Raw genomic sequence first — 18,632 nt, 5'->3', positions numbered from 1 at the left:
AGTTTTCTAACCACACATCCATATATAAACCTTAAACAGTAGCGAAAATAATCTACAGCTTAGCATACACTTGCAAAATTATTGGGAAAAAAATTTCTGAGTATTATAGGAAAAGTAATCGACTGCCATATTTCCTGTCAAATGTGTATTGTATTGTTTTCAAACCACAGCTATAAAAGGAATTATAATATACCTAGTGATAATACTGTGCCATGATTCGCTAGAATCAGTCACGTGATAGGAAAATAGAATGACTACTTCCCTTGGGGAAATAGTCCCATCAATTTTTACATAGTCACGTGACCACCGCGCGTTCACAGCAGGTCAAAATGGCAGCTTCTGACGATGTCGTCTGCCACCGCGAGTTCACAGCATGAGGTATATTATAAAACACATATTGCCTGGCCTATATTCGGGCTATAGCACCCGTTCATTACCCCCTCGTGACTGTGAGTTACCAGAATCACATGCTATTTCCCTCGGCCTTTGGCCTCGGGAAATAGCATGTGATTCTGGTAACTCACAGTCCCTCGGGTGTAATAAACGGGTGCTATAGCCCGAATATAGGCCAGGCAATATGTGTTCACTATGATTGTCTGCTGAGTAATGTATCAAAACCTACATTTTAGAAGAAAAACATTTCAGTTATGTTTTGAAAGAAGTCATCTACCACACGCCAAAATATTAGTAATGGCACAATTTGGATATCTTTAGATTTTCTCTTTGCAATTCACTGTGGACAATTACATACAATATTTCACAATTTGTACCAAACTAGATTAAAATTCATTCATATATTTATCAGAAATTTGAGAAAAGTGGAAAAAATGAGTTACCAATGATGATGATGTAAAATAGTATGACAAACTTTCGGCTCTTCTCACAACTGTAATATACTCCCTCTATTGACGATCAGAGTCCATGATGAATTACACTTGTGATAAACTGTATCCCTCAGACATGTACTAGAAACATTGTCACACAATTAATGTGAGATAGTGGATAAAAAGACCTCTTTGTGATTAGTTTGTTTCACAAATGGAGTAGCATTGACGTAGATTTATAGTAATAGGGGTAGATACAAATTGTTTGTTCATCAGCTAAATGTTGACAGTTTTAGCTGCATGTAATCTGAAGAACAAAGCAAAGTGGTTGAAATGTTGGTGAACAACCAAATTATTTGTCATTATAAATCATGAAGCACATTTTCAGCACTGAATTTATGATAACCCAAAGATTAATACCTGAAGGATAGTGGTCAAACCTTCCATTCCATTATACATATGGTATAAGTCTTGTATCAACTTTGCCCTATACTATTTGATGTTTATAATCCTACAATACATGTACGTTCCATTTTCCTAAAAGTTGAAAACGGTTGGAGTTCACATGATTTATATTTGGCCCAGTGTTTCTGTAGTCATACAGTAGTTGCATGAGGAAAATAATTTAGACAAAGAATAGAAAATGTGTCGATAGTATTCAGAATAAATCGTATGCCCAAAGTCAGCAAAAGGTGTGTGTCAAATATTCTGAGTATATTGTGTTCTCAAACACAGTAATGATTTGATTTCATAGTGAATGCTTGACCACCACGGAATCATCAACCTTTCAGCAAACTAAAACCATCTATTTGATTTGTGTTTTCAGCTACAGCACAATGGCCAAGACCCAGTAGTCAGACCTCACCTGGTCCATATGTGGAAAGTCATCTACATTCACTGGTAAGTTCATTACGTTGCTTTTTGTTTTCACACGTCCGATGAGGAACTTGTGGTGGGTCACTCAACCTTTTTGTCATAGGGCGATGTAAAGGAAGAGAAAGAAAAAACAGAATGGTTACCAACGAAGTGAATTGTAGGGAGGACAGGGTCAAAGTTACAAGTTTTCTCTTGAAAGTAATTATTGAATTACCCAGATTATCTTTCATCATGTTGCATTTTCTTGACGCATGGACAGTTTATCATTTGATCATAGAATGGTTTCACTGCTTATTGTGTTTGGGTGTGTGTCTGTGTGTCTGGAACCATTCCAAGTATCTAAAAGATAAGCTTCTGTCAAACAAACCAAGTTGATATAGTCCAAGCATTCAACAGAACTTTGAACAATAATGGCTAATCAGAAAGTGCCTGGGATTACCGGAGGGAGGGAGGGAGGGCAAGGGGGTTGTTTATGAAGAATTTGATTTTCACAGCTAAGTGGCTAAATGATGTTGAATACATTCCAAGCTTTTGACAGGACTTTATGACACTAATGGCAAACGCAGGACAAAAATAGCATGTGGGAAAAGTGTCAGAGATTACTTTGAGGTGGGCGAGCGGGTGGGAGGGAGGGAAGGGAAAGGTAGTTATGAAGAATTTGATTTTGAATTCATCGCTACATAGAGTTGATTCAGGCCAAGTTTTTGACAGAACTTTTGGACAATAAAGACAGATGTTAAATATAGATTCAGTGAGTACTTGGGGGAGGGAGGGAGCAGAAGGAGAAAGATTTGCTTTGTGAGTTTGATTTTTGAGTTCATAGCTGAAAAAGGTAGGAACACTCCAAGCTTTCAACAGGATTTTTGGATACTAAATACTAATATTTTTGGACATTAACAGCTAATGAAAATGTGTCAGGTATTTGCTTGATGAAGGGGAAGGGAAGGGGGTTTGTTTGTGAAGAATTCAAATTTTAATTTGCTGGACAAGCTGTACAAAAATGTCACTGAAAAAGAAGGTCTCTTCCAATAACAAAAAACCTATGTGCCATAAATCATGGACTGAAACAGATGCATTTGTAGCACACCACAGCAGGAAACGTTTAAGCCACTGTTTGAAACTTTGTAAAGTTATATTTAGTCCACGCACAGTTATCGTACTTGTATACATCTCTACTCCAAATATTTGATGTAAAATCATTACTGCTTCCTGGCGGTTGATAGAAAGGTGTAGTCACCACAATGATTGGACTGTTTGGTCAGATCCTGTTGCGGTAACTTCAAAGAATGACAGAGTGACCAGCTAAGTCTCTTGTGTAATATATCACAACCCAAGTACCTCTTGTCTTAAATTCGGTGTCACTAAAAATACATATCAGTAGACCGAGGAATTAAGAGATTTTGTCGGGTCAGACCCTTTGTTTGTTCTGTAGCGAAGCAATGAATAATTGTCACTAGATATAGAGTTTGGAGATTGTGAATAGAAATATTGAAAACTTTCGTGACTTGCGATGGGAGATCATAATAAGTAAATGTGTCGGAACATACACAAGATTATAAAGAGTGTGTACTAGAGGATGTTAGCAAGACAATCTGGAAATAATTATAGAGCAAGTCGGTTGTACTTCTCATGTTACAAGGAAGTGGTGTGCCCGGCCTTGTATGACTGAAAATGGAACTGATACACTATACCCACAGTTATGGATTTCATAATTGTTTTCAAGGCACTTATTTTGATGTGAACATTTTGAGTGGGAAGCGTTATTAGTGTGTTGGTTTAGGTTAACTTGAAACTTCAATGTGAATCTGAGTTATAGTTTAGTTTAATTTAGTTTAGTTTATTTCAGTAAAACAAAAACAACAAGATCCAACAGTACAGATATATAAATAAACTGGTACAAATTGTAGAATTACTTGGATAACCTACAAAGTCAAAGACTTGTTTCCAGTGGGCTCCATAATGTCCAACAATTGTTTTCATATAGGTGTTCCGATAGTGCCAACAATATCTGTGGGGGAAGGGTATGTTGGATAGGGTTAGAGGTCAGTTGACAGATAGAGATGGCTCAGAACACAGATCATCATTTGGCTTTTGGTACTCTTCATTATCGATAGGTTGTATAAACAAGTGTGTGTGATTTCAAGAGTTCTTAGTAAGAAATCTATGAGTGCTTGAATGTAAGTGCTGTATAGTTGTAGATATACATGTACTAAAAGTCAACTGTTAAAAGTAACAGCGCTTTCAGCAAAGACCTTGATATGATAATGATTTAAGATTTATACAGTGTGGTTAGAAAAGAATAAAAACAGTGTACCATTAGGGTTCATCAGATAGTTCTATTCACTTGAATTTCAGGATTGTACTTTGATTTAGTTATTCGTACATGACAAAAATCCTCTCAGTATTCTATTCTATAGGAATGAAATACACTGTAGCCAGTATTTTGTGTGAGTTCTGAACTCAGAGCGTGACGACTTTACCCAGTATCTTTCGGCTAAATCATTCAGTCATTTTCAGCTGTTATTGTAAACTATGTAAATAATTTATGCTGTTGAATTCAGAACTAATACAAAATACGATTCCAGAGCAAGGAAACAGCATTGGGTTTTGCCATTATGATTCCATAGATAAAAGAGGATGATGTTGTCATCTTGTGTATATTAAAGTCAGACTTTACATTCATATGCTATTATGACTATCCTGTATTGGTTACACGGTAGGTTATCTGTGAATTCATATCCACAAAGTTGGTCACAGATTCTGGTTAATAGAGAGTGTGAACTAATTTCTCATTCCTTCTTCTCATCTTTCTTTACAGCAAAGTCGTATGGAAGAAAGGCTAGACGATGCAATCAATGTATTACGCACACATGCAGAGGGTATGTTACAGAGTGCGTCACCGGGTGGGATGGGTGTTCCTGGTATGGGTGGCGGTATTCTTGGACATCACCCTCATCATCCCAATGGTGCCATGGACTCACATATGGGACATGGAACCCCACATGGACAAAGTCAATATGAAGCCATGGTACAATCACAAATGGTAAGTCAATAATACATTTTATCTCACCACGGCAATATTTTGTGTATCTAAGCAGTGGTCAACATTTCCAATATTGGTCCTTTTTAGTACACTAACCTGTTCCCCAAATGAATTATGTTAGTTGAATATTAAACTACCAATATATGAAGAAAAAAACCATAGTCCTTTGTCGATGTGCTGGATAACAAGTTGCTTTCAAGTTTGAGAGGTCGATATACCAAATACTGACCTTGTGTAAGTCAGTCACCTGATACAGTCACTCAGTACTGTTCATTTCATGGCTAATTGACCTGTTGATGATTGATGAACTGGTCAATATTATCTGTGATTGACCTTGCAGTTGTTAATTTGAACACAGTGCAGAGCCTGACTGCTGTCACAGAGTTACCGATAGACACTACACAACCTGATACACACAAGACTCTGAAAGTGATTATTTCACAATTGGTTTGGGTTTAATGATGAATTTATTGAATGATTGGATCATGTCATATGATACTGAGGTACAGTTCATCGTAATTGTCACAAAACAGTTACCATTATTGTATGCTGTAATTACAGTTTTATCAATTATGTAGAGAGGTCACCTTGGTTTGTGGTATATTTCAGTCACATCAGCCATATTGACTGATATTGGTTGATTAGTTGGTTGGTCGGTAGGTAGGTAGGTGGGAAGGCAGTTGGTATAGTCAACAGCAAGGTTGGGATAGTTCAGCATGGTCCCAGTATCGATAGTTTACAAGTTATTCCGTGACACTGGTCTGTCTGTGATATGGATTATTTGCTGTAAATGTAGTTTTAGTGGTTGAGTTATTGAGAGATTACAAGGCCAGTCTATTATTATACCATCTGTTTCATTCTCTGTCACTCAATTTTATGAAAAGGGTTGCATTACAGTAATCCCAAACATTTGATTCAGTGACTAATAGATTTGCCATAACTTGCTACTGTGTGTGTACTGTGTTCACAGCAATTCAGTGAATTTATAAGAAAGTTTGAAAGCCTGCAGAACAACTTACGCAATTAAAGTAAAGAAATGTGGTCACGCACAGAGGAACTTCCTGATACAAAGCCATTGGGGAGACTTCATCAAGTGTTGTTATTCATTACATGAAGTATATGGGTATAGAGGACACAAGTTGGTTTTGTTATCACATAATATTCATTAACACAGGAGTTGTTACCAGGTTATAGTGTATTTTTGTTGTTCTAATACCACCGAATTACATCTGATGTCGATTTATCCTGAATGTTGTTAACACAAGCTTGTTTGACATGCTTCTATCAACATATGGCACTGTGGTACATATTGTATGTATTGTATAGCTATCACAGCAGGTAACATGGTGAACAGAGTGACTGAAACCCCCCACCCACCCTAGATAACCTGAAACAACTCTAGCCCTTCTTTGGTTTTGTAAAGAAGTCGCCATCTAAACCAAATGAACACCCACACCCCATTCAAGATAGACAGAAGTGCTCTAACCCCCCCCCCCCTAACATAGGTGATTTGAACAGTAAGATCTATCTCAAGCAAATATGAAACACCCTCACTCTACCCCACCCCAGCCAAGATAGATTGAATCACCCTACCTGCCTACCCTACCCTATCCCAGGTACAACTGAATAGAATACTCTGTTACCATGGATGCTGTGGACAGAAAGTCAAAACAACCCCTACCCCACCCCAGCCAAGATATCCTGAAAGATCCCATCATCCCATTTTGGATAGGTATCCAGGTAACGCAGTGAAGGCCAACATGCCCAGAAGTGGCTCACCCTGACAAAGAGGGAGAACATTTATTTTCTTTTGTAAATTGTGTTATGCATGAGTGAGTGAGTGAGTGATTACATGGCCTGTTTGTCATCGTCATAATGACTCAATCAGGACTTCTGACATGTATACTGACCACCCAATGAAATAAGAAAATAAACAGTAGAACTTGTCAGGGTGTGTAGATTAATGAATAGAGGATAGAAGGGGGAAGTTGGTGAGTGAAGTTCAGCAGAGAGTGAGAGATGGAAGGGTGAGACAAATGGCAGAACTTGTCAGGGTGTATTACTTAACTTTTCATGGTGTGTTACTGTTCATAGATCAATGAATAGAATAGATGGGGAAAGTTTGTGAGTGAAGTTTCCACATACAGAACTGGAATGATATCAAGACAATATTGTGAAATACATGAATGAGTACAAATTGTCAGGGTTTGTAGATGGTGTATGATTAATGAAGGAAAGGCTGGATACTGAAGACGTTGAGAAATATATCAGAATGCTGGGTCATTGACTGTAACCTGTCAAAGTATTGCCATGGAACAATGGATACATCAATCACAGATTGGGTCAAAAATGAGAAACCAGAGTTGTCTGTCTGTCTGTCTGTCTGTGACTGATATCAGAAAGTGGTAATATCAGTATGTTGGTAACAGGTTTCTGTAATACTTGGTCAATATAATGTGAAGAAATATTTTAAAAGTCTTGTATTATCATAGATAAAAGGAATACATTAACAACAGTCATTACATTTGGCAAACAGTCTGTGATGCAGAAATAGTGTGTATTGCAATTTAATATTTGTAGAGTGTTTGGGATCGCAGTGACCAGTTTGAGTTTCAAACAAATGTATTGTTGTGATAGAAATCCCAGGAATTGAAAAATGTAAATTGATAGGTATACCAACATTCATCCTTGAATAAATTTACATTCATGATACGTTTTGCTTCATTTGATACATATTTTATGCATTGGTATTTTAGATGGTGTTAGGTTTTGAATATTATTAGTCCTGCCCAGATGGTGTTAGGTGTTGACTATACAAGTTAGTTCTGTCCAGTTTGTGAAACGTTGAGAACCACAATTATTGAAAGTCGACCCAGATCATAGTGTCCATTAAATACTTGAGATATCTGTGTAACATATTCAGATAGACTTTATTGGCAAAGTTTATTTGTAAAGCCAGTAGCTAAGTGTTTTTCCATGTCAAAACTCTAAGAAACATGGCAAGTAGCCCACAGTGCTAGCCATTATTGACATACTTAGATTCTACCATGGTCGTCATAAGCGTTTCCAGGTCCACGCAAGAAGGGTTCACTATTCCAACACCTCCATGCCCATACCTCTCCCCTTTAAGTTTGAAGTTTAGGCCAAAATATTGGCTTAACTTGTGTACTAAATGTTGTGTGTTAAAGTTTTGATATAAAGATGGTTGTATAATTCAACGATTTCTAAACAGGACCGAGTGAAATTATGTTATTGGTGTATGATATAGATTTGAAATAAGATACCGAGGAATTGGATTGTGTTAGATGTCCAGCTATTCTACCTACAGTGAAGATGTAGAGCTCAGATGTTTTTCAGATTGGTCAGTATTTGTGCTAGTTCCACTTGAGCAACATTCGGCCGTGTAAAGATGAGCTGGTCGTGCTCAGAGAAGCAAATTGCAATGATGCTTTGATTGTCAGAGGTGTTCAAGTGAAACCCATGTGTGCCTTATTAGTGAAGCAAGAACAAATGATGTATGTCGGTGTTACAAGCAACCAACTGGGGACCATGTTCACTACTGTAAACACTCACTCTCCAAATTAACCAGTTGCAGTTTGGATGAGGAGATCTCACAAGTTATCACAAACTGAACCAATTATAGTAGTCAATTATACAGCATTCAGCAGAAAAACCACAGTGAGATTTACCACTGGGTAATCATTTCATTGTGCAGCCATAGCTATTCTTGGCCCATCAACTCAACAAAATGTGTTTGCAAGGTGCCAGGTGGAAAAAGGAATAATAACCAAAGCGGTGTATCAGTAATTTGTTAGGTGCCAAGATGTCTCATATGCAAATGAGACAGGTAATAATAGCAATAGTTCACCAGGTGGATTTAGAAATTGTAGCAAATCAAAATGCAACATTCTAGCTGTCCTGAACTGAAATTGGAAACATTCTTTGAAGTTGTAACATTGTGTGTACACAGTTTCCAGTTACTGTTCATAATAAACAAGGGGTCATTTGGGCCAGCTAATTATGACCAGGCATGGATGTTGCAACTTTTTAAAGCTCCACTGAGGAGTTGTCTCAGCAGCATTGCCTCGGCAGCCTAAGGCGGGGTGTGACCCGAACTTTAGATCAGAGAACTTATCTGAGTTAATATTGAAGGTGACAGAACTGACTTGGAGAATGTGGTGTTCCCAATGCGAGTATCACGGTAGCAGTGCTCCAGTACCGCCAAGACTGCATTACTATAACTACCACCCTTACTATTGGGTAAGCTGTTTGTTTCCACTTTCTTGGCCTTCATGGGAGAGAGATCAATTAATTAGAGGATTTATTTGTGTTGTGGCTTCATGTATGATTTACACCTGGTATGTAAATAGTTGTAATGGTTTTAGAATGACACAAGTAGTAATTCACATGCGGAATAATGATTAGGTTAGGAAAAATTACAACACATTGGGAAGACTTGGTAGCTTCACTACTTTTAACTGTCTGTAGGATGTTTTTGGTACTGACTATTTGATGCAGATATCAGATATTTGTCTCAAGAATCAACATATTATCAGGTAGTTTGTCAAATGTGTGTATGTCCATGGATATGTTGAGATATTAGGAGTAGTAGAAAGCATGGAAATGCCAACTAAACTGGTGAAAGTTCATAAGAAAGTAGTTTGTGAACAAAGTGCTAACACCATTTGCCGTTGGTGGTCTCTCGGCTTATCGCAATCAGTTATACAATTTATGACAAAGATAAGAAAGAAAATGGTACATTAGTGTAAAATTGAGTTTCAGTGAGACAGTGGGCATATTTAAGAGAGGGTAATCTTAAGTTTTATACGAGAAGTTGTAGTGGGTTTATTTTTGCTGGCTGCCCAAACCAATTAAATTATCCATAGGTTATGTCTGTATAAATCTGGTTTGGAAATTGTTTTTGCATGACTTGAGGCAGGCATTTTCATACCATTATCCACATGCTGGAGTCATATGAATCTCATAGCAATGTTTGAGTGACATTCCACACAAGCCTGCATTTCAACTTTGTATTTTTATTTCTCAACTTTAATATCGAAATTGTGCCAATGGGTTTAAATTTTAATATCAAGAGATAAAAAAACATTCTTCAGTTTGAGATTTTGCAGAAATTGGAAATGCCTTTGGTATTGTTGTGAATTGCATACAAGGTCTCATTTTATGAATTCCAAAACTTTATTAATTTTAATATATTTAGTCTACTGCAGAATTCATTATTTAATAAAGTTAAATTAGGATTCATGCTATGTTTTGGGAAAAAAAATTAAATTTATTTTTTGGCGCATTCACATTTCTACAGGCTGTTACAAGTGCATGTTGTAATGTCAAAACCAGTGTGTTTGTTTAGACAAGAGATATCTTGCTAGAGCTCAAGGGGCGAGTGTTTATAGTAGTCAGGCAAAACTTTCATTAACTTCAAATATTTCTGTACATTGAAGTTGAAAATTATTATCAAAAATATATAAAAATGGTTTATTTGACCAAATTTCACTTGGTATTTCATGATTCCGACAATGCAAAGAGACAGTGTAATTAATACCTGTGTGTATATGTATGTTATTAGGTGAATCTGATTTGGGGAATACAGGAATGATGTTTAACAAGAATTGATATTTACATTAGGGGATGTCGGCAGTTGCCTCTAATAAGTTACTCCTGTACACTAGCTTAACAATGACAAAATCAATATTTTCATTGACCTCTCTCTGACCTCCAGTGTTTGTATTAGACGCAGGAGCCAACGTCTCAGAGAAATATCAACACATTTAATGTCGGCCGAAGCGTTTGCACCAGTAACCAGTTATATAATTATTAATTTTTTTCAATCTTTGCCAGACGTGGAGCAATGGTGTCTGGTTATATTCAAATCATTAGTGACACTCATAATTAGATTAAGCTGCCAAAAAAAATATTTCGGCTGAATTCTTTAAAATGTTATGAACTTTTGAATTATCAGTCTTTAATGATGTATACTGTCTCACTGAATGATATACAAGTTTTAGTTTGAGTATTATTGTTAGAAGGGTAGATATTGGAATGTGATGCTGTAAAGTTTCAAGTACATGAAGAGTGAAGAATGTTGCTGCCTAGATCTTTTGTATATTCAATTCTGATGAAAGCACAGTAAGAATGTTTGCATTGGTAAAATTTTAGTTATTTTAGTTCTATAAACTGTAAATGAATACAAGAACGGCAATGGGCAACAACAACAACCCCCCCCCCCCCCCAAGAAAAAACAAACAAACAACAACCTACTTTCACAACTCAATAGACTTTTTATTCAAAAAGTGCTTTTCAGTTGTGACATTGAGAAAGGCACTGTTGCTGTGACCATGAAATTGTAGTGTCAAGTTTAAACTCATGAAAAATGGTAAAAACTACAGAATATTGATATCCATGGAGACAGTGAAGTTGAATGATGGAATTGAATTTTTTTGTGTTTGGTGAAATTTTGATGCTTGTTATAACAATGACATTGAATTCACATGTTTTGACCTTGAAATTAACAGAGGATCAGTGTCAAGTTTAAAGTTGATAAACAATGAAAGCAAATTTCTGGTGTATCAAGTGTTGTGGTTGATAGCATTGGAGTCAGTGAAGTTGACTAGTGGCATGGAAATAAGTGGTGTACCAGATAATAATGTAACTCATAACTTGTTGGATTGATACATTCATGCAATGGGTATGCACGGATTGACATTTCCCAACATGATGATTATTGAGATGTTCAACTGTTCCTATGGCAATGGGATTAAAACATCCCATTTCAAAGAAATCAAAGACTCTCATTTGATAACACCAAAAATTACAGAAATTGTGATATTTGTACAAAATCTTGAAGCAAGTTGATGAGGGTGTACTTAGCTTGCACCTGGTATAAAGTGTCAGAAAACATTGAAGCTTGCATTTGATATGAGGTGTCTGAAAACCTCGACACAGATTATGATAGCTGGTAGAATTCAAAATGAAATACAGCGAGATGTTGCAATTTATCAGGATTATAATGGTTGAGTGACTACATGGATGACACATAGATGAATGTAGAAGTGTCAGTAAATCTCACCACCTGTTACTAATCATGCTCCAGTAATCCAGGCTATCTTCCTTCAGGTCAACAAACATATGTGATTTATAAAGGCTACCGAATACTCTACTGTTTATTTCACTTTTGTATGTTGTATATGAAAAATTATATATGTTGAACTCGGAGTTAGGGATTTTTACATGTACAGGCATAAACATTCAAATGTAATGCATACACATATTTATACAGTCAAACTCATCGATATGTGCATGCAAAGATACACAGAACTAAAAGTGACAGTTTCAGTATGAGTTTACCATAAAGTGTTCAGTAGAAACACTTGCCTCCAAACTAAAGTCATGATATCGATGTTCCTATCTATAATCATCCTGTCCTTGTAGTGTGGAATAATCGGCATAAACTGGCCTCATAGGCTGAATGTTTGTACATGTTTGAATTAAAACTAAAGAATATCTTATGTGATTTGTTGACAGTCTGGTTCTGGCCCACCACACCATGGACAACAACCAATGCCAGATGATGGTGGTACAAACCGTCTACGCAATTCAGTGGGTACTGGACCAACTACAACTCCAGAAATTGCTCAGCCTCAACAGCCTTTCAATGGTAAGTCAGTTATTACAATATATGTATATTAACAAAGTAAAATGAGAGGTGTGAGGGGAATGGGGAGGTGCAATCCAGAATGGGGTGGGGGGGGGGGGTGATCGTGCTTACTGTGTGTTTGCATCTGTGAAGTACAAAACATGACTCACTTACTGATTCAGGGTTTGTTGTAAAATGATCTCTGAACACAAACCATAATAGAATAGTATGTAGCCACATACAGGGAATAACGTTAGCCATATACAGTATAACCATGAACTCTATATGGAGACACTGTAATTTCGAAGAATGTGCTTCAATGAGGCAAGACTCTGAAACCAATTTTAAGTTATACTATAATAGTCTAGGGGGATAGTAATGCCTAGGGCTGAGATTTACAAGTTATTTTCCGTGGTTTGTGGAATTTTTATGAACTGACCCTCGACTATGTCAGAGCTGGCATGGTTGGTAAAACTTGCTAAGGGATATCTTCCTAGACTAAAGTCAGAAAATGTTTAATATGTGTAAAAATAACAGTGAAATAGTTAATTAAATTGATTAGATATTTAAGAAAAATGTCAGCAATATTCTCAGCATAAACTGTAATATGATTTAATAAAACAAAGTGATCTTTCCTCGTGATAAAATACCACCATAACTGCCATATTTTTGTTAGATTTTGTTGCTAGTCATGACTAGTAGGGCATAATTAACATTGTATAGTCATTCACATGTGAATCATCATTACCTCTCTGGTATTTCAGACAAATTTGCCGGAAGAAATACTCCATGATAATAATATCTGATGTGATTTAATCAAAATTTGATGTGTGCATTCAATTGTAGTCTGCTTTGTCATCGTATCACATTTTCCCGCCAAAAGTTGAGCCATGAGGTTTCCTACATTTTGCATACCATTTCTGCATACGGTTCATTACTTACATATTTGTTGGGATATGTGAGTTAGTCTTAGTCATCAATGAAAATATTACAACAGTGCCCTCACATGCTGCAGGATGGTAAGGTGGGACTGAGGGTAACAATATTTATGATGCTGGAATTGTTCTTTTACACTTCAAAATTGCCCTTGTCTGCTGACACACGTTTCATTAGTCCACCAGTCACCAAAGCATAGTTTTTCTTACTCTACCAAATCCAAGTATCAGGGCAATCGGTCCAGCGGTTTTTGACTTTAAGGTGTTTACACACACACACTGCACCATGCCTATAGCACTACTGAACCTTATCAGTTACTTACAGTTGTACAGGGGTAAAGTATACATTATATTATCGTGCATTGCTTGCTAAGCTTTGCTTGATTTTCATTGCCTCCTCACAGCTGTACAGACTGAAATCTTAAGTCCAAATGGCAACCAGGGAGAAGGTGTAAAAATTGAGAAGATAGACCAGAAGAAACACAAGAAGTCACTGACAAGTAGTCAAGATGGTGGTAAAAGTGAGCAGGGTAATTTACATGAAGTTGATGACTTTGATGACGACGACGATGATGATGGCTCAGTATTGTCACAAGGTGGTTCTGGAAGATCAAAAAAATCAAGGTACAACTTTTATCATTTGGAGTAAACTTATTTTGCACAACATGCAGAGAGGGAGAGAGAAAAACCCAGATATGTGAGAAATGATGCCATAGATATGTTGGGACGAACATAAATATTTGATGAGTTGTGTTGAATTTTAGTCTAGTCTGGTTGTTACTATGGTGATGGTCTTTATTTCGATATTAATTCACAAAAGAAAATATTTGCTCATAGAAAGACATTTTTTGAGCTGTTCTGTATTCCATTTGTAGGACAACAGATGATGATCCTCCAGAAGTTAAAATAGTACGCGAGAGAGAACGACGACATGCCAATAATGCAAGGGAAAGAATCCGAGTGCGTGATATTAATGAAGCCTTTAAGGAACTAGGGCGCATGTGTGCTCTTCATCTCAAAAGTGATAAAGCACAAACAAAACTCTGTATATTGCATCAAGCAGTTAATGTAATCACTAGTCTAGAACAACAGGTCAGAGGTGAGTCAAACGTTTTTGAATGTCAAGTGACTTTATTGATGGAAATAGTTTTGTAGGCTTCTTAAAATGCAGTTATATGAATTTATGTGTGTATTTAAAATTCCTCTTTCTGTGCCAAAGTTTAACCTGGCAAGTCGAATCACTGCTGTTATTTTGGTGAAGTTTGGGGAAGAGAAAATTCAGTTCAAAATCATTGCATGTTGTATAGTAATAGATTTATTACATCAATCAAATCAAATTCTGGATTTTATTCTCACAGGTGTGAAATGTATATACAGTGAACAAAAGTGTTCATCAGTTGATGTTATCTCTCTTTATTTTCTAGAACGTAATCTTAATCCAAAAGCTGCCTGTCTTAAAAGGAGAGAAGAAGAAAAGGTGGACGAGTTACCCAATAGAGCAATAACAGGGGGCCCTTCAGCTGCTGAACAGGCACTTAGTTGTGAGTACTTTTACTGTGTTTTGATCTGGTAGAATCTGTGCCTTGGGGACCCATTTCCCTGAAAATCAAAGTTCTTAAAAAATCCTTTACGCCATGTCAGTATATATATGTAGACAAGTATGTACTCATTTGCATAAACCCAATTTTCACCTCTTCACCTCATATCTGGGTAAATTAATATTCATTTGACAATATATGTATATGTAATGGATAAGAAAAATTAGGATTGATTGTTTTATCGTTTCTTTCAAGTTAAATTTGACAATTGTAGAGCAAAGTAAGATTCTACTCTGTAGTGGAAAAAGTCCTTGGCCTAGGGAGTCTTTTGCATGAAAAGTTCATGACATCTTAAGGGTTTAATCTTTCCAGATGCATTGTGGTACTTGTTAAAAACTGTACAGGGAAAGTGGCATTGATACTTTCAACAGATTTATCTGATTTTTTTGTTTTTGCAAATATTTGGTTGATATGGTACTCTAATCTTTTTTATGTTATGATTATTACAAACACTTATTAAATATTGAGAATATACATTTGTAACTTTCAGCTGTGGGTCCTTTCCTGCAGGCAGTAACCCAGGAGATGGAAGATGTCCTCAACGAACACAGGCAGGACTGCCATCACTGAAAATGGAAAGTTTTGCGGGTGTGGACATCTTTGAATCACGGAACATGGTTGCCATGGAGAACAACGAGCAAATAACTCCTAATATTCATGTTGATGCAGCAAGAATCTCGCCAACAGTGTCTTCAACTTCATCTACACAACCGCTGTCATCTCCACTCCCCGCCACCTCCTCCTCTTCAATGCCATTGACACACGTGTTGCCAACAGATCCCTATCAAACATCTCCGCGGGATGATCCAGTTCCAGTCTCTGAGAGCGCCTCAGTTCAGGTTTTGTAATGATTCTCAGAAAAAAACAAACAATAAAGTCTGAGTGTATATCAAAGACAGCTCCCAGGACTAAGTGGAGAACACTCGCCAAAAGAGAACTCTTGTGGATATTCGTCTGTTGTTGTCATGGCAATGGTAAATCAAACTTGGGTGCTGTGATGGAATCAAAACAAGAAATAGATTTTTTTGAGATTATTGACTCTGATACCTTAAACTAAAAAAGTAACCAACTCAAGTTCTCTTTGAAGGAGAACAAAACGAGACAAATCATCGGAGGAATTTTATACTTATTTATCGTTCTAGATGAGGAACTTGTATAACAATCAAGATGACAAAATTTTTTTTGATCCTGTTGGGGAAAGTAGACGAGTTGTAGAGTTCTTCATGGTTGCTAGGCTAGAATAGAATGGGGGAAACAGATCTAGGAGAGATAAAAAGAGTTAAAAAGTGAGCATTTTTCACTCAGTCTTTACCTCATTTTGTTACTGAAAAAGATATGGAAAATCCGTACACAATTTAAAAAAAAAAAAACAGCATTGCTATATACTTAATAAAAATAGAACTTGTGCAGTTTTCAGACACCAGTGAGGCATTTGTCAGAGATATAACAAAAACAGAACCAACTATAAAAACCTGAGAAGGTCGTTTGTTTGGCTGGTTATAGTATATTTTGAAGTTTTATTTACTTTATAAATAATCATGGCTTTATGCTGTTTGGCACATGCAGGAACCAGAATGTTATGTTGTTTTTGTCTGCCATATAGTGGGTCACTTGTGTGATAGCCTGGCCACCCCTCACGTCTACACAACATGGTTCAGTCCAAAAGACTGCACCAATACAAGACACGGGGTTGGCAGGACTAAGGGAGGAAAGGTAACTTCACTCTCAGCCAGGTCACAGCTCAGAAAATCCAAAATTTGTAGCTTTTTAAATATGAAAACAAGAAAAAAAATGAACTTACAAAGTCACAATATGTTCAAGATTGTCTACAAAAAAACACTGCATACGTTACCTTGACGACCAGAGTCTTCCTCCAGTCTGTGCGAATCAGACCCACATCACGTTGACGATGACAAAGGATGAAATCCAACTCTTGTTTGGATCCAAGAGGGTGCAGAACTTTTTAACAGCAAATAACTTAAAGAGAGAAAAACACAGAATGGAATTTATTGCATATTTATGAAGTATTTGAGAGAAATATGTAGATTTATCAAGCTTCAGTACAATCTAGTTCAGAGGACATAGTCCACTGAATTCCAAAAAAGAAAACTGTGGTCACACCATGCTGACCCAAAAATCTTGCACAGTTGCAAAAAAAATAACAATGATTAAAAACTTAATATATATATTTTTCTCATCCTCTCAATATTGCTAAAGAGTGCTCTATTTCAAGTTTTGGTCTACAAACGTACTGAAGAGAATATTTTGTAGTTTATGTAATTTATGTCTTAAAATGAGTGAAATTTGGAGGCTTTGTGGTTTCTCAATCAAAACATCCTCACTGTCTGAATCCACTCTCAGCCTAGTGGTTTTTGTTTGTTATTTTTTTTTTGTTTCTACTTTTTTTGAAAAATGGTTATTCGTTTTAAACCATGTGCCTGGTAAGGATTTTTAGCAAATCATAATTCCTCTTTTGTTTAATTGTGTAATACCATTTCATTCTTTGCACGTTTAATTGACAATAAAACATTGTCGTTAGTTTAGAGAGCATCTCCACCCACCTTTTAGTAGATTCAAAAAAATAGGACTTTTATACATTTATTCTAAACAAAGCAATGGCAGTAATTTGCATAATGTCTTGCAATCTGATATAACTTTTCACGTTTATTTTCTGCCTTTACGTTTGAATCCTGTTAGAAATTTAGTAATAATAGGGGAAAAACTCAGTATTTTTAGGCACGTATTCATTGCATGCTGCTGGTGAAAGTGTAGGTACAATTTTATAAATAAATCGAAATCAAATATTTGAATGATGGCACAGCAATGGTTTTGGGGTATGCATATGCTGAGTTCCAGGGGCTTCAGCCATTTCTTTCTCATATCAGTAATAATTTAAAGACAGTTCATTATATCATATCAGTTTCTACTGGGCACAAACCATTAGACCGTGTTGACATTTTTTTGTCTTAATATACCTTGAAAAAGTCATTTCCTGTTTCCAGCATTTTTGTCAACATCAGTTTTTAATATGGTGGAAAATGTGTGTACCAACCCGACAACTTATTTTCTTGTTTTATGTTGCCTCTTTATCAGTTCATGTACATAGCATTTATTTAGAACAAATACATGTGCCATTCTTAATAAGAAGAATACTTTGTTGTCAGCATTCATTGTGTGTGTGTACTTATGTATGTGTATGTATGTATGTATACGTACGTACGTACGTACGTACGTATGTATGCGTGTATGTATGTGTGTGTGTAAATCTATGACATACAGATCGACATGTAAACTCCCGAGTAATATTCATACATACATGTGTGGCCAACATCTATTTAAACATTTCCAGTGACATGTGTCAACATAATTGATCAAACTAATCACAGAATCAAATCAACCTTTGAAAGTGTCCTATTAATATAAACATAAAACATGACAATGTCAAAATATTTGAGAATATAGACATAAACTTATGTCTCCATAATTTCAACATTTTAACTACCCTTCAATTTGTATGTGACGTTAGCTACTGATACACTACATCAAGCCATACACCAAGATACTGTACAGACAGTACCTTACCATTGAACATTTAGATACACTACATCAAGCCATACACCAAGACACTGTACAAACAAGACAATACCTTACCATTCAACATTTAGATACACTACATCAAGCCATACACCAAGACACTGTACAAAC

At 36.3% G+C, this 18,632-nt stretch overlaps 1 protein-coding gene across 15 annotated transcripts in view; it reads left to right on the top strand.

Moving 5' to 3' along the window:
• LOC144447311 (transcription factor 12-like) overlaps nucleotides 1-18,055 on the top strand; it is a 154,180-nt gene extending 136,125 nt beyond the window's left edge. For 12 of the 15 annotated variants that reach the window (XM_078137258.1, XM_078137257.1, XM_078137250.1 and 9 more), the window contains 7 exons: nucleotides 1,651-1,724; nucleotides 4,519-4,743; nucleotides 12,283-12,415; nucleotides 13,734-13,953; nucleotides 14,205-14,428; nucleotides 14,754-14,870; nucleotides 15,438-18,055. In XM_078137258.1, coding sequence (XP_077993384.1) covers nucleotides 1,651-1,724; nucleotides 4,519-4,743; nucleotides 12,283-12,415; nucleotides 13,734-13,953; nucleotides 14,205-14,428; nucleotides 14,754-14,870; nucleotides 15,438-15,775 — 1,331 coding nt within the window. In that variant the 3' untranslated portion in view covers nucleotides 15,776-18,055. Of the gene's footprint in view, nucleotides 1-1,650; nucleotides 1,725-4,518; nucleotides 4,744-12,282; nucleotides 12,416-13,733; nucleotides 13,954-14,204; nucleotides 14,429-14,753; nucleotides 14,871-15,417 lie in introns of all 15 variants that reach the window. The other 3 variants (XR_013482013.1, XM_078137260.1, XM_078137261.1) reach the window with 3 other exon arrangements.
• The last annotated feature ends 577 nt before the right edge of the window (nucleotides 18,056-18,632 follow it).

The sequence above is a fragment of the Glandiceps talaboti genome, chromosome 16 (assembly GCF_964340395.1).
Source record: "Glandiceps talaboti chromosome 16, keGlaTala1.1, whole genome shotgun sequence".
Taxonomy (NCBI): domain Eukaryota; kingdom Metazoa; phylum Hemichordata; class Enteropneusta; family Spengelidae; genus Glandiceps; species Glandiceps talaboti.
This window is presented reverse-complemented; position numbering and strand designations above follow the sequence as displayed.